Genomic DNA, 13,143 nt, shown 5'->3' on the forward strand with positions numbered 1-13,143 from the left:
TTGTTAGAAGTTTTATCTTGCCTTAAATCTTTCTTTGTTTTTGATGATTCATCTTGAATTCTTAAGCGTACAGTTAAACTTATCCAATCAAATTTGGAACAACTAGGTTACCCTTTTTTCTGTCCCCAATTGGTCAAAATTGATTATTGTAGCTTTAGTGTAAAGACATTTAGGTACACCTATACATGTAATCTCATACACTGTTTTTCATTTTTTCATATAGGAACACGAGGTGCAGTCTGTCAACGTAAACTCAAATCTAATCTGAAGGAGAAGTTTCAGTGTGTGTTTGAAGGAATCGCTAAAGCAGGAAACCCAACCCTCCTGAATCAGATCTACACAGACCTCAACATCACACAGGGAGGGGCTGGAGAGGTCAATGAAGAACATGAGGTCAGACAGATGGAAAGAGCGTCAAGAAAACCAGACAGACCAGAACCAACAATCAGATGTAAAGACATCTTTAAAGCCCCACCTGGAAGAGATGAACCAATCAGAACAGTGATGACAAAGGGAGTGGCTGGCATTGGAAAAACAATCTTAACGCAGAAGGTCATTCTGGACTGGGCTGAAGACAAAGCCAACCAGGACATTCAGTTCATGTTTCCATTTTCTTTCAGAAAGCTGAATGTGCTGAAAGAGAAAAAGTTTAGCTTGGTGGAACTTGTTCATCACTTCTTCACTGAAACCAAAGAAGCAGGAATCTGCAGGTTTGAACACTTCCAGGTTGTGTTCATCTTGGACGGTCTGGATGAGTATCGACCTCCTCTGGACTTCCACAACACTGAGATCCTGACTGATGTCACAGAGTCCACCTCAGTGCACGTGCTGCTGACAAACCTCATCAGGGGGAACCTGCTTCCCTCTGCTCACCTCTGGATAACCACACGATCTGCAGCAGCCAATCAGATCCCTCCTGAGTGTGTCGACATGGTGACAGAGGTCAGAGGATTCACTGACCAACAGAAGGAGGAGTACTTCAGGAAGAGGGTCAGAGATGAGGAGCAGGCCAGCACAATCGTCTCCCACATCAAGACATCACCAAGCCTCCACATCATGTGCCACATCCCAGTCTTCTGCTGGAGGGAGGACAGCTGCCCAAGACCCTGACTGAGATGTACATCCACTTCCTGGTGGTTCAGTCCAAACTGAAGAAGGTCAAGTATGATGGAGGAGCTGAGACAGATCCACACTGGAGTCCAGAGGCCAGGAAGATGATTGAGGAAACAATCCAGTACATCAAAAGTGAGAATCTAGTGAGAATCTGTCTGTGGAGAGAAGCATCAACCTGTTCCACTGTCTGAATGAACTCAGGGACTCATCTCTAGTGGAGGAGATCCAACAGAACCTGAGATCAGGACGTCTCTCCACAGATGAACTGTCTCCTGCTCAGTGGTCAGCTCTGGTCTTCATCTTACTGTCATCAGAGAAAGATTTGGACGTGTTTGACCTGAAGAAATATTCAGCTACAGACGAGGCTCTTCTGAGGCTGCTGCCAGTGATCGAAGCCTCCACCAAAGCTCAGTAGGTTAAAAATAACTACATAAATTAACTGTCTTAAAAATAACAACAAAATCAGACATTTTCTTTTTTGCTTCTTCAGGCTGAGTTGTTGTAACCTCTCAGAAAAAAGCTGTGAAGCTCTGGCCTTGGTTCTGAGCTCCCAGTCCTCCAGTCTGAGAGATCTGGACCTGAGTAACAACGACCTGCAGGATTCAGGAGTGAAGCTGCTCTGTGAAGGACTGCAGAGCCCACACTGTACACTGGAAACTCTCGGGTCAGGATCATCAGTTTCATCATCATTTAAATGGTCATCAATCAACTGATCAGTCAATAGATGAGCATTTAAATCCATGCCTCAGAGAGGATCAGTGTGGGAAAATGTAATAGATAAAATGCCCACTTGTACATTAACTTTTGTCTATCAGCTGTGTTGGTAAACAGCTGCACTCAAACAACAGAAGTATTGAGCATAGTACTCACAGTGAACATAGGTTGGAAAATGTTATGTTTAAGGACAATAAGTTGTTCTACTGGTTCTTAGGAACTTCATGACATTGAAACAAGTAATACATCCTTGTCAAAATAACTAAAGTATAAGTGTGTGTGTGTGTGTCTGTGTGTGTGTGTGTAGACTGTCAGGTTGTCTCATCACAAAGAAAGGCTGTGCTTCCCTGGCCTCAGCTCTGAGATCAAACCCCTCCCATCTCAGAGAACTGGACTTGAGCTACAATCGTCCGGGGGACTCAGGAGTGAATCTTCTCTCAGCTGGACTGAAGGATCCAAACTGGAGATTAGAGACACTCAGGTATGGACACACATGTTTAGTGTGTTAAATTCAGGGGAATCAAATTAAATTGAAGAGGATCACGTATAAGTTGATATATCAGAATGTTAATATATTTTACGTATGGCTTTCTATGATGTCAGCAGCATAAGAGTAACACGAGCCTTCGATTTGACTATGTTATCAAACAGCTAATAACTTGTTGCTAATGTTAAGTAAACCTTGATCCCATTCGCCAGCTCTGACTTTGCTACCTTAGCTAACTTAGCTTGAAAATACAGATAATTATCTCCACCTGGCTTCTCTTCTGATACCCCACTTAATGCTACAGTAAAAGAGGGATATCAGAGGTTTGCTGTGGCAAAACACTACGGAAAACCCACCCGGCAAGTTGTTGGGATTGGTCCCTTAGGTATGTATTTTTATTAGACTGTCACTGGTACGCTACAGTTCCAAGGCTGAAATACTCTGCCAAGGTGTTGACTGATATGTCCTGTATCATATAAAAACACCATATGGACATATCAACAAGGTCAAAACCAGATTTTCATTGGAGGGGTCTTTAAAGGTTTTCATAGGGGCTAATTTTAAGGTAAAGGTTCAGATTGAAACTGTTCACAATGATATTTGGGGATTTTCTTGATCAACCAGGATATTAAAGTTGTTGAGTGCTGATCTTACTTTGTTTTGAACCAGGATGGACCATGGTGGAGCACAGTCAATGACATCTGGTCTGAGGAAGTGTAAGTGTGTTTCTCTTTCTATATAATGACAGTGAAGTAGTAAAACATTCAGGCCTGGGGAGGCCAACCATCTAGATTTCACTGGTGACTTCCTCCCTTTTCCTTTCCTTGATCTCTTTCAACCTTGAAGAAGTCTGCAGCCTTCCAACACACAAAGCTGGTTGTTGTGCCTAAGTCTGATACAAAACACCATGATGGGCAACCTCTCTTGTGCATTAATGCACAAGAGAGGTTGCAAAACATATACAAAACATAACATAACAAACACAACTAACAAATACAGGAAATCTCCCCTTGATTCTTCATGATTCATCACTGTAAGATGTCCTGATAGAAGCTGAGTCCAGTGATAGTTCTCTGTGAGGGAAACACAGAGAAGAGCTCTAATGTAGACCTGCTGATCCTCATCTGCATTTGCTCTGCACAGAATTCTGGCAGGTTCAGTACCTTCCTAATGGGGCCTGATTGTTTTAAAAAGCAACTCTTAACATGCAGATTTGATTTATCAATGTATCATAAATCATACAGTAGTTTCAAGTGTTGTAAACATTGTTCATTTTCTGATCAAAATTTCTCAACTTTTCTCATTTCCCTGTCCCAATGAATCATCAGGAAGGACCTAAACACAAGACATTTTTTGTTTTCCCATGGTTACATACACTAAAATGTTGTCATATGTATATATTATTTCACTTTTTTTCTTAGAAATCCCTGTTGTGCAATCATACATTGTTTAAACTCAGAATACTGGGAGATCACAGAGTTTCCAATAACCCTAAAAACTGCATATCTCAGAGGGTCTTTGTGTCATTTATGCCCTGTCAGTCCTAACCACACTGGCCTGCTTCAGGTTTCCACCACCCCGACAGCTGCAACCCGGTAAGAAATCCCAGCAGACTCTGACTCTGACACAGATTTTAACAGATTGTCTTTAAGACTTAAAAATATACTTCCTGACCAGGCACCAGAGGGATCCCTTTGATAAGCATCAGTCTTTCTGGGGCATTGAAAATATGAAAAGTAAAACCCACATTAGCCACACAGCGAAACTGTATTCTTCAGACATTTAAGTTTCTGATTAAAATGATCAATACTATATATAGAGGCGTACCAGCTGTGGCGGAAGAAATACTCAGATCTTTAAGTAAAAGTTGTAATACTATAGTGTAGAAATACTCTGCTAAAAGTATTGCACTTAAAAGTTTAGTCAACAGTACAAAAGTAAAAATAGTTCATGTGCAGAATGACATGAAGGATAAAGCTTATATTATATTAATGGATTGCAATTATTAGTCTAGCATAGTTTATCATATCAATTCCTGGGCAGATTGACACAAACACTTAATCTAATGCAATTAAGATCCAAACAGCAATACTAAATCATAAATCATAAATGTATAAATAAATAATCATACATTTAGAAACATGCCAACTTTGTTTTTAGTCTGTAATTCTTTGTTTTCACTGAAGAAACATTCTAATATGATATCTAACAATCTAATTTGTGAATGTGACCAAACATACTGATATGTAATTAACAGGTTATTTGGCCTGTTTTAAACAAATAACTGCAAGTAAATATGTGGATTCAGTTACCGGACCTTGTGGTAGGTTGTTTGTACAGAGCTCCGCCAAAATACTATTATTTTTAGGGGTAAAAGTGTGTTTTAGTTGCTGTACATGTCGTCTCTAACGAGCAGCAAGTTTAGTTTATTTTATTTCGTTTTGTTTCAGTGTAACAAACAAGGTGACTTCAACACTGGCACTTCATCAGCATCCTTTGGTGCCAACTAGTGATGTGCGATACCACTGATTTCCTTTCCGACCCAATACCAAGTGATACCGAGGCTGGTATCGCCGATATCCATATGATACCGGGACAAAAGCTGAATATGTTCAGAGGAGGGAAACAATAAGTAGGCTATAACCATTTCAAATAAGACATCAGACAACTCTTTATTTTTTAATAATAAAGAAAAATACATCCAGTTCACCATTTAGCACTTTCAAATTGTCAAAAGAAGATGTCCCACAGACCAAGACACTTATGTGTATGCATGTTAATTGACACTTCAGCATCTGAATCAGGCTTCCTTGAAAACGCTTAATAACTGGTAAACATGCTCTCCTGTTAGCATCGTTAGCACAGCTGAGTGTCTGGGCATCTTGCTTAAAGGCTAACCCAAGGCTAATTCATTTTTCAGGCTAATTTGCTAGTTAAGTAACAAACCATATATGGTGAGCGCAGTCATTGATATGTGGTAGTTAGAGCTAATATATGAATAAAATAACACCAGAATGTCCAACACCTAAAAGAGCACATTCTGTTAGTCAATTAACCACAAGTCATATTAAATGTTTTATATTTCCATTAAAAAAAAACCTCCCAAACACCACAAACACAGCCCAGAGGTCAGGGTCAGAAACTCTGAGGTGATACTGTGTCATGTGATCACCTCTCAGGTGTCTGACGGTGCTTGTGGTGATGTCACAGCAGCTCACAGCAGCCCATAGAGACTGCGCAGTAGTGTCACTCCCATCATGCCTTTGGGCAATGAGAACGAGCAAAAAACGTTCTCGATCTGGCGCTGCGCGTTCACGAGTGCGTTCATTGTATGCACATCCTCCTAAACTTTGATTTATCAGTCAGAAACTGTTGCTGAGTGACTCTCAGTGCTGCACAATGGAGACAACAAACATGTTTACAAGGTCTTTCACCTTCATTTATTTAGGTTTGTTATTCTGAGTTTACTGTGTGTGCAATCACCACTGGAAGTGATCAAACACTCATCAACCTCATATCATTGTACAGGCTTTATATCTGAAATGAATCTCAAGCTCTTGCTGACTGAGAAGAAGAGTGCATTTAGGTGAGGGATCAAGGTGGAGCTGCAGAGGGAGCAGACTCATGCCCACAGCTGGTTGAATCTCTGCTGTGACCTGGGATCAGAATAACGACCAGACTCCTGTCTCTCAGCTTCTGATCACTTATTGTGATACATTTAAATTCTTTAAATCATATGTCTGGTAATTTCCATTGAGTTGTATTGATATAAGACACAGACGGGTAAAACAAGGTGCTGCCACTGCCCCAGACAAAGTGACGAGAGACGAGGAAGTGACGTCCTCACTGATGAGGTGACTGACAGACTGAATTTTCATTTTGACCCCTACAGAGTGTAGTGACTTGTAAATGTAAAGTTTGTATTTGAATATTGCCACTTTTCAATTTTCATTTTATATGGTCATAGGACGCCCACATGAGTGTGTGAAAATGAAAATGCTAATTGGATTGCTGCATTTTCTTTTTCATTAAATGGTGTGTACTGTGGGATGTGGGGTCACATGACTGCTGGCCTGAGCAGGACAGGTGTGCTGACTGGGCAGCTCACACAGGTGTCCTGAGTTTTCTTTGTTCTGTGTCCTGAGCTCATTCTCTGATTGGCCTTCAGCTGAGCTGCTTCCCTCCATCTTTCCACCTTTGTTCCTGAGTGTGTAGAGTGAGTAGTTTATTTCATTATATTTCCTCCAGTCATGTCTATCCTGTTGAACATCTAATCTCCTTGTTGAGCTGGATTAGTTACTCACTTGAGATTCAAATGTTGGCAGTTGTGTTGTGTTCACTTACCACTCAGACTTTATGAGCAAACAATGAAGTCCTGATCGATGCAAGGTGTCAGATGAGGTTCAAACTGTAAACTGGACACCACTGAAATCCAGGACGACCACAGCTGCCGTTTTCAGTTTGCTGCAGAGGCTTTTCTTTATTTTGAAGGAGGCTCAGTTAGTCTGGAGTTTGTGTTTGTGGGTCACCTGTGGAAAGAAAATCTCACTCATCTTAATATTTTTTAAAAATCGTATGAAAATCAACAGTAGTTAGCAGGTTTCTGAGGCAAGATTACTCAGCTTTAGCAGCAAAAATCCCCAAACACACACACACACACACACACACACCAAACAAACCTATTCAAATGATATGGTTGTTATGGTTTAATATTTGAGTACATGGTCTTGAAGAAAACGCATGTTTAAATAGTAGGAACCTCGTCTTGTTTTCTTGTTTTCTTCCTCTGAGTGCTGAACATAGTTCAGACACAGAGCAATACTTCAGTCCTGTCACTAGAGGTCACCACAGACCTGCAGCTCAGAGAGGAGCCTTCCTCCTGTCGGCTCATTGTGTGCACATCCTCCTAAACTTTGATTTATCAGTCAAAAAACTGTTGCTGAGTGACTCTCAGTGCTGCAAAATGGAGACAAAGAACATGTTTACAAGGTCTTTCACCTTCATTTATTTAGGTTTGTTATTCTGAGTTTACTGTGTGTGCAATCACCACTGGAAGTGATCAAACACTCATCAACCTCATATCATTTTACAGGCTTTATATCTTAAATGAATTCAAGATCTTGCTGACTGAGAAGAAGAGTGCATTTAGGTGAGGGATCAAGGTGGAGCTGCAGAGGGAGCAGACTCAGCTGATGGAGATTCACGCCCACAGATAAATTCTTTAAATCATATGTCTGGTAATTTCCATTGAGTTGTATTGATATAAGACACAGACGGGTAAAACAAGCTGCTGCCACTGCCCCAGACAAAGTGACGAGAGACGAGGAAGTGACGTCTTCACCTTTGTTCCTGAGTGAGTCGTTTATCTCATTATATTTCCTTAAGTCATGTGTATTTTGTTGTTAAGTGGTACATTTAATCTCCTTGGTTTGTTCTCCCACGATTATATATTTAAAGCGATAATGTATGTACTGATTTTGATTTTAATACATCCATGGGTACGATCATCCAGTCTCTGCTTCAGCTGGTCCCAGACGTGCTCTATGGGGTTCAGGTCAGGGGACATTGCTGGCCATACCATATGAGGCACTCCGACTTCCTGAAGTCGAGCTGTGACAATTCTGGCACGATGTGGTGGAGCATTACCGTCCATGAACAGAAAGTTGGGGGTGTGCTGGCGGAATCGGGGGATGGTGGTGGGTTCTATGATGTCTCTGAGGTAAGAACGTGCAGTGACTGAGCCATCTACAATAACCAAATCTGTTTTGCGTTGACTGGTGATGCCTGCCCAGACTGTTGCACCCACTCCACCAAAGCGAACCCTGGGGACCATGTTGACCTCGGCGTATCGCTCACTTGCCTTCTCCAGCAACGCTGACGACCATCATTTCTGTGCAAGGTGACCCGACACTCATCAGTGAACAGGACGGTAGACCGCTGCTGCATTGTCCAGGTCACATGGTCTTGTGCCCACTGCAAACGTTCACGGCGGTGTCTTGGTGTCAGTGGAGTCACCTGCAACGGTCGTCTGGCATTCAAGCCAAAGCGGTGGAGTCGGTTGCGAATGGTTTGTCTGGAAACCTTAGTGCCCCTCACATCTGGTAAACGGGCCTGCAGCTGTGCGGCAGTTGCATAACGATGTCTGAGTGCATAACATCTGTATGACATTCACAACAAACTCATGTTTTAGAACAGGGCCAAAGAACTGATCATATTCCCTGTCAATATAACCCAACTTTCCTCTCTGATCTCTCCTTTCCATCTCCTCTTTTACTTCCTGTTTTCCCTGATCTACACCCACTTCCTCTCTTTCTGTGCCATGTTTCCCCTGTTACAATACTCCTTCCTTTTCAATTTAGGGCCCTTTGTTGATGTTTCCATTTCAATTTGACAGTACACCCAAATAAAAGGTGAAGATTACGTGAGCAAATGCACCCAAAGCTCAAGTTCATGGTTTTGTTTTTGTTTTTTTTTTAGCTGACCTGTCTCCACTATTTCTGTGCGTTTCCAGCATCAGTCAGGTTTCTGGCTGTCATCATACTGAAACTCAGAGGTTCACTTTTAGTCTCTGTAGTTTTGTCCGGACTTCAATAGTTGTCAGCCTCAGTTTGATCAATCCGACATGTTCAGGTTTTTGGACATATTTATATAACTCACCCATTTTCTGTGTCAGGGACCATTTGGAAAAAAGAGGAAAAAAAACCCCAAAAATTTTACTCTACAAAATCTAAAGTGAATCTGAGAGGATCACAGGGGTGTTTTTGTCTGGGTGAAAGCTGATGAATGCTGCTGACTGTTGGATGCTTGCGTGCAGCTCTGAGATCCATATTGCAGTTTTGTGACACTGAGTGAGCAACGCTCGGTGGAAATGGGGTTTGTAGAGCATGAAAACATCAGAAACTGAACAGTGATGGTTGGCAGTTTGTGCAAAGGGAGACTGGTGGAACTGCGGAGAGACAAAAGAGGATAGATGTGAAGTCTATCATGTCGAGTTCCATTTTAAAGTGTGTCTCAGGGAGCTCAAAAATAACAAACAGCTTATTGTCACCAATGGAAAAATATTATTTGTGTTTAGTTCCTGAGTGGAGATATCATAGAAATAAATACAAGAACTCTCAGCAGGTTTTTCACATACATGTAAGTCACTTATTTTACTTTCACCTCAGCAGATATTAGGTTTTGTACCCAGCTCCTTAAGGAGGTGAATAAATAAAAGCAGCAGCTGATGTCTTTTTTTTTTTTTTTTTTTTTTTTGGCAGCGCAATAAGCTGCAGGACACAAGTTGAACCGTGGCCTACCTGCAGACACAGAGCAGCGTTAGCATTCGTTTGAAGTTCTGATTTTGTGTAGCTGATAAATATTAACACAACATTCACTCTCTTTTTGCTCTGCTTTGGTCTCCACCATCTCCTGAGGAACATATCTGGCTTTTTAGCTGCTAAAACTCCACTCTGTTCATCAGCGAGTGGCTAACTATATCTGTATGCCATTAAGTGCTGGTCAGACAACAGCTGCCGGTGGCTGGAAACCAGGAAACCAGGTTGAGAGAGCGCTGTGAGTGACTCTGCAGACCACAAAACTAAAACAATGAGCTGAAAGATGATAAAATACTCCATAGAACTGAGGGAACAGCAGAGCTGGGTAATAATGGGATGGGACCTATTGGAGCTGCGTACAGGAAAGCCCTTTTACAATACGCAGTCATTTGACTCACTGTTAATAGGAAAATAAGAGTCTTCTATTATATAAGTATTTTTAAATATAAGTAATATTACTCTTGTTTCAGTGATGGAATTCAAGTAAATTCAGGAACCAACCCAGAAACTTTTAAAATCCTATTCTCATTCTCACCATTTTTAAAGAAAAAACTTCTCCAGGCCAAAGCGAACTTAGTCAGTTTTTATTTTGCATCATCGTGTGTTCATCTCCACAGGTGTTTCCACTTAATCGGCCCGATTACGCCTCATCTCAGGACTGCGTGGGCGAGTACAAGCTGTGCTTATTTGACATCTCACTCCTGTTATATTACATTCATTTGACAGGTGCAACAGACTTACATTCTTCCCACACACACACACACACACACACACACACACACACACACACACACACACACACACACACACACACACACACACACACACACACAGATCAGGAGCAGTTTTAGGATTCACTGTCAAGGACACTTTTGATATGTGTCATGGAGAGGCGGGGATCAAACCACCAGCTCCAGCGCTTGCTTCACTCTGACGTTTTTATTATGAAAGTCCTTGATTAAACCTTCTCTTTCATGCACGAATGCTCAGACACTGCTCCTAAATACTTTAACTCTCCCATCATTTGCAGTCTAGTGTGTACATCACCCTGTCTCTGTCACAGTGGCCTCTGCCATTTGGCTCGCTTCCCCACCCCCCTCCAACTACAACACATCATTCAGATATGGTACTTTTCTTTTTTTCTGCTGATGAGCAGTGTTGACTAAACTGCTTCACACCTTGCCCTGGGCTCTGTTCCACACACTGTAATTACTTTTTTAAAAAAAACAGCTACAAAGTTGTGTGAGACTGTTAAGTGTTGCACAAAGCCCACAGTGCTTTTCCTTCTCTCTGTTGAACCATCTGGATGGGAGACGGTTAGAGAAGATAACAAGTTATTTCTGTTTATATCCAAGATTATCTTTTGTGGTGGCATTACCTTGGTAATTATGATGATGTATGGCAGTAATATATGGTACTTATGATCACAAGTTGATGCTATAAAGGTATATAAAATGAGATTTGTATTATATGGAGATGCTTTCTCAATGCTTTGAGGGAAATCTGGTTATCCACAGAGCTCATTTGTTTGTTGAATGGTATGCAGAAGAAATGAAAGAAAAAACATTACATGAGGTCAGTGGGGCTATTTTAGAGACACAGTGCTGTATGCTGACTTTGGGTCCAACAACCATGTGATTATGTTGTAAGTTGAAGTTGCATTTCCAGCGTTCTCCCTTTTGTGACTCCCCTCAGCCAACACAAGTCATAAATTAAGCAGCCAAAGTGAGCGGATGATGCCAGAGTTTGGGAAGTTTGTCTACAAGATTACAGCTCAAAGTTGTTAAGTTTATGAAATCTCAAAAAAAAAAAAAAAAAAAAAATCAGGTGTCGTCACTTCACTGTCTGTCCCCATCTTGTTTTGTCTGAGATCAGAAGTTAGTCTGGGAGAAGATTTACAGGTGAAATCATGGAACAGAGGCTGCAAAAGCAAAACAGGAAAGGTGATATTTGACTTCCAGCCTCACACACACATTTCTTACATGAAAGCCCTCACAGACAGACAGACATGTCTGAGAGCACTCAGGTATGACGACGCTGCGGTGGACGTCTCAGCAGACGCGGTGACTCACACACACAGTGCCATCTGGAAAATCAACCTGCGAGAGCAAAGATGTGTACACACACACACACACAGACACACACACACACACACACACACACCACACATAAACACACTGTATGATGCGTACCTACAACAGCCACACCTGCTTGGGGCAAAGATGTGGAAACTAGTCTGAGGAAAGCATGAACACACACACACAGACATATATAGTACAGACTGAAAATGTTGTTTTGTCTCCCACTCAGCAAAGGCCTGACTCTGAAGGGCTCCATCCAATACATACACAATACATAGCCTCCTATTCTTAAGATAGTGCATCAGAAAAATGATTCCTAAGACATACAAATAAATCAACTAAGACGTGTATTTTTATTTTATTTATTTATTTTTTTAAGGCACGTGGTGAGTCTGTACACCTGCTAAAGACAAGATGAAAAGGGAAGAGCAAGAAGTGAAGATGGCTGTAGTACAGGCTTATTAGATGTTCACCAGGGAGATCTGTGGTGATATATTTCAGGCAGCCATAAGATAACTTTATTCTCCTCTGCTTCTGCTTTAAATTGAAGCAGAGGAGAATAAAGAAAAAAAAAAGGACTACTGTTCTGACACTTTCCTCTTTATGTGGATATAAATAGCTTCAGATTAAAGCTGAGAATCAGCATTTGAAATTTAATTTGCTGGACTACAGAGTCAACACAACAAACTATGTCACTGTTCTTCTCCTTACAGACTGTACTCGCGATACAAATATTACATACAAACATGTGCTCTCAAACAATCTCCCAGCAGATACATGTCTGAGATATTACTGAGGTGTTATTTGTGCATCCTGACATTTGATCCTGGGACCAGACAAACATCTTCTTTACCACCACAAAGAACAAAAATTAGACTAGTTTCCCTGCAGAGTCTTTGACCATTAATATCACTAAGAAGCAGTGTTTTTAAGCAATGTACTAACAAAGGTCAGGAAGAAAAGACGGCTAGCTAATAAACATGGATGTTGAAAATGTCAGTTTCAAGGATGCACATAGTTTTGATGAGAAACGTAAACAAAACTTATCATGTTAACAAAAACTGCACCGAGCATCTTTAACATGGCCCTTTGCAATAGTTTATTATCTCCCTTGTAATGAGATTTTTCATTCAAAGATTAATCTCATTTCTACAACATCATTTTAAAGCAATGTCCATTTGCATCATACACCATTGCTCCTGATAGATTTAACATGAAATCTGACCCATGGGCACACAATATAAAATGTCCTCAGAGGCTTTTTATCTCCTCTCTTATGGTCCTTGTTGTTTACAATGTCCCAAATGTGGTTATGTGGTCATAATTTACTGATTGGACAATTCAGAGTTACAGCACAGAGATCGTTTTCAGGCAGAGGAGTGCGAGAGATTAGCTGTAACTTTGCACCAGACATCACTCTGATAGTTTTATC

The 13,143-nt window shown here is 41.1% G+C and overlaps 1 protein-coding gene across 1 annotated transcript; it reads left to right on the forward strand.

Annotated features, from left to right (window-relative positions):
- Positions 1-930: 930 nt before the first annotated feature.
- Positions 931-3,913, forward strand: LOC139612911 (ribonuclease inhibitor-like). The gene is made up of 6 exons (XM_071469060.1): positions 931-990; positions 1,086-1,245; positions 1,329-1,524; positions 1,604-1,777; positions 2,135-2,308; positions 3,856-3,913. Exons 1-6 carry the CDS (start codon positions 931-933, stop codon positions 3,911-3,913), a joined length of 822 nt encoding a protein of 273 aa, XP_071325161.1.
- Positions 3,914-13,143: the final 9,230 nt, after the last annotated feature.

Source organism: Trachinotus anak, unplaced genomic scaffold, assembly GCF_046630095.1.
Source record: "Trachinotus anak isolate AG129_WGS33_773 ecotype Australia unplaced genomic scaffold, CSIRO_AGI_Tana_v1 ptg000032l, whole genome shotgun sequence".
NCBI classification, from domain to species: domain Eukaryota; kingdom Metazoa; phylum Chordata; class Actinopteri; order Carangiformes; family Carangidae; genus Trachinotus; species Trachinotus anak.

Bases quoted from the DNA above. Each gene is read 5' to 3' on its own strand.
- LOC139612911 (XM_071469060.1), top strand. From the start codon at position 931: ATGGTGACAGAGGTCAGAGGATTCACTGACCAACAGAAGGAGGAGTAC. The intron at 991-1,085 runs GTCAGAGATGAG...CTTCTGCTGGAG, and splicing joins AGGAGTACTTCAGGAAGAGG to GGAGGACAGCTGCCCAAGAC. The intron at 1,778-2,134 runs GTCAGGATCATC...GTGTGTGTGTAG, and splicing joins TGTACACTGGAAACTCTCGG to ACTGTCAGGTTGTCTCATCA.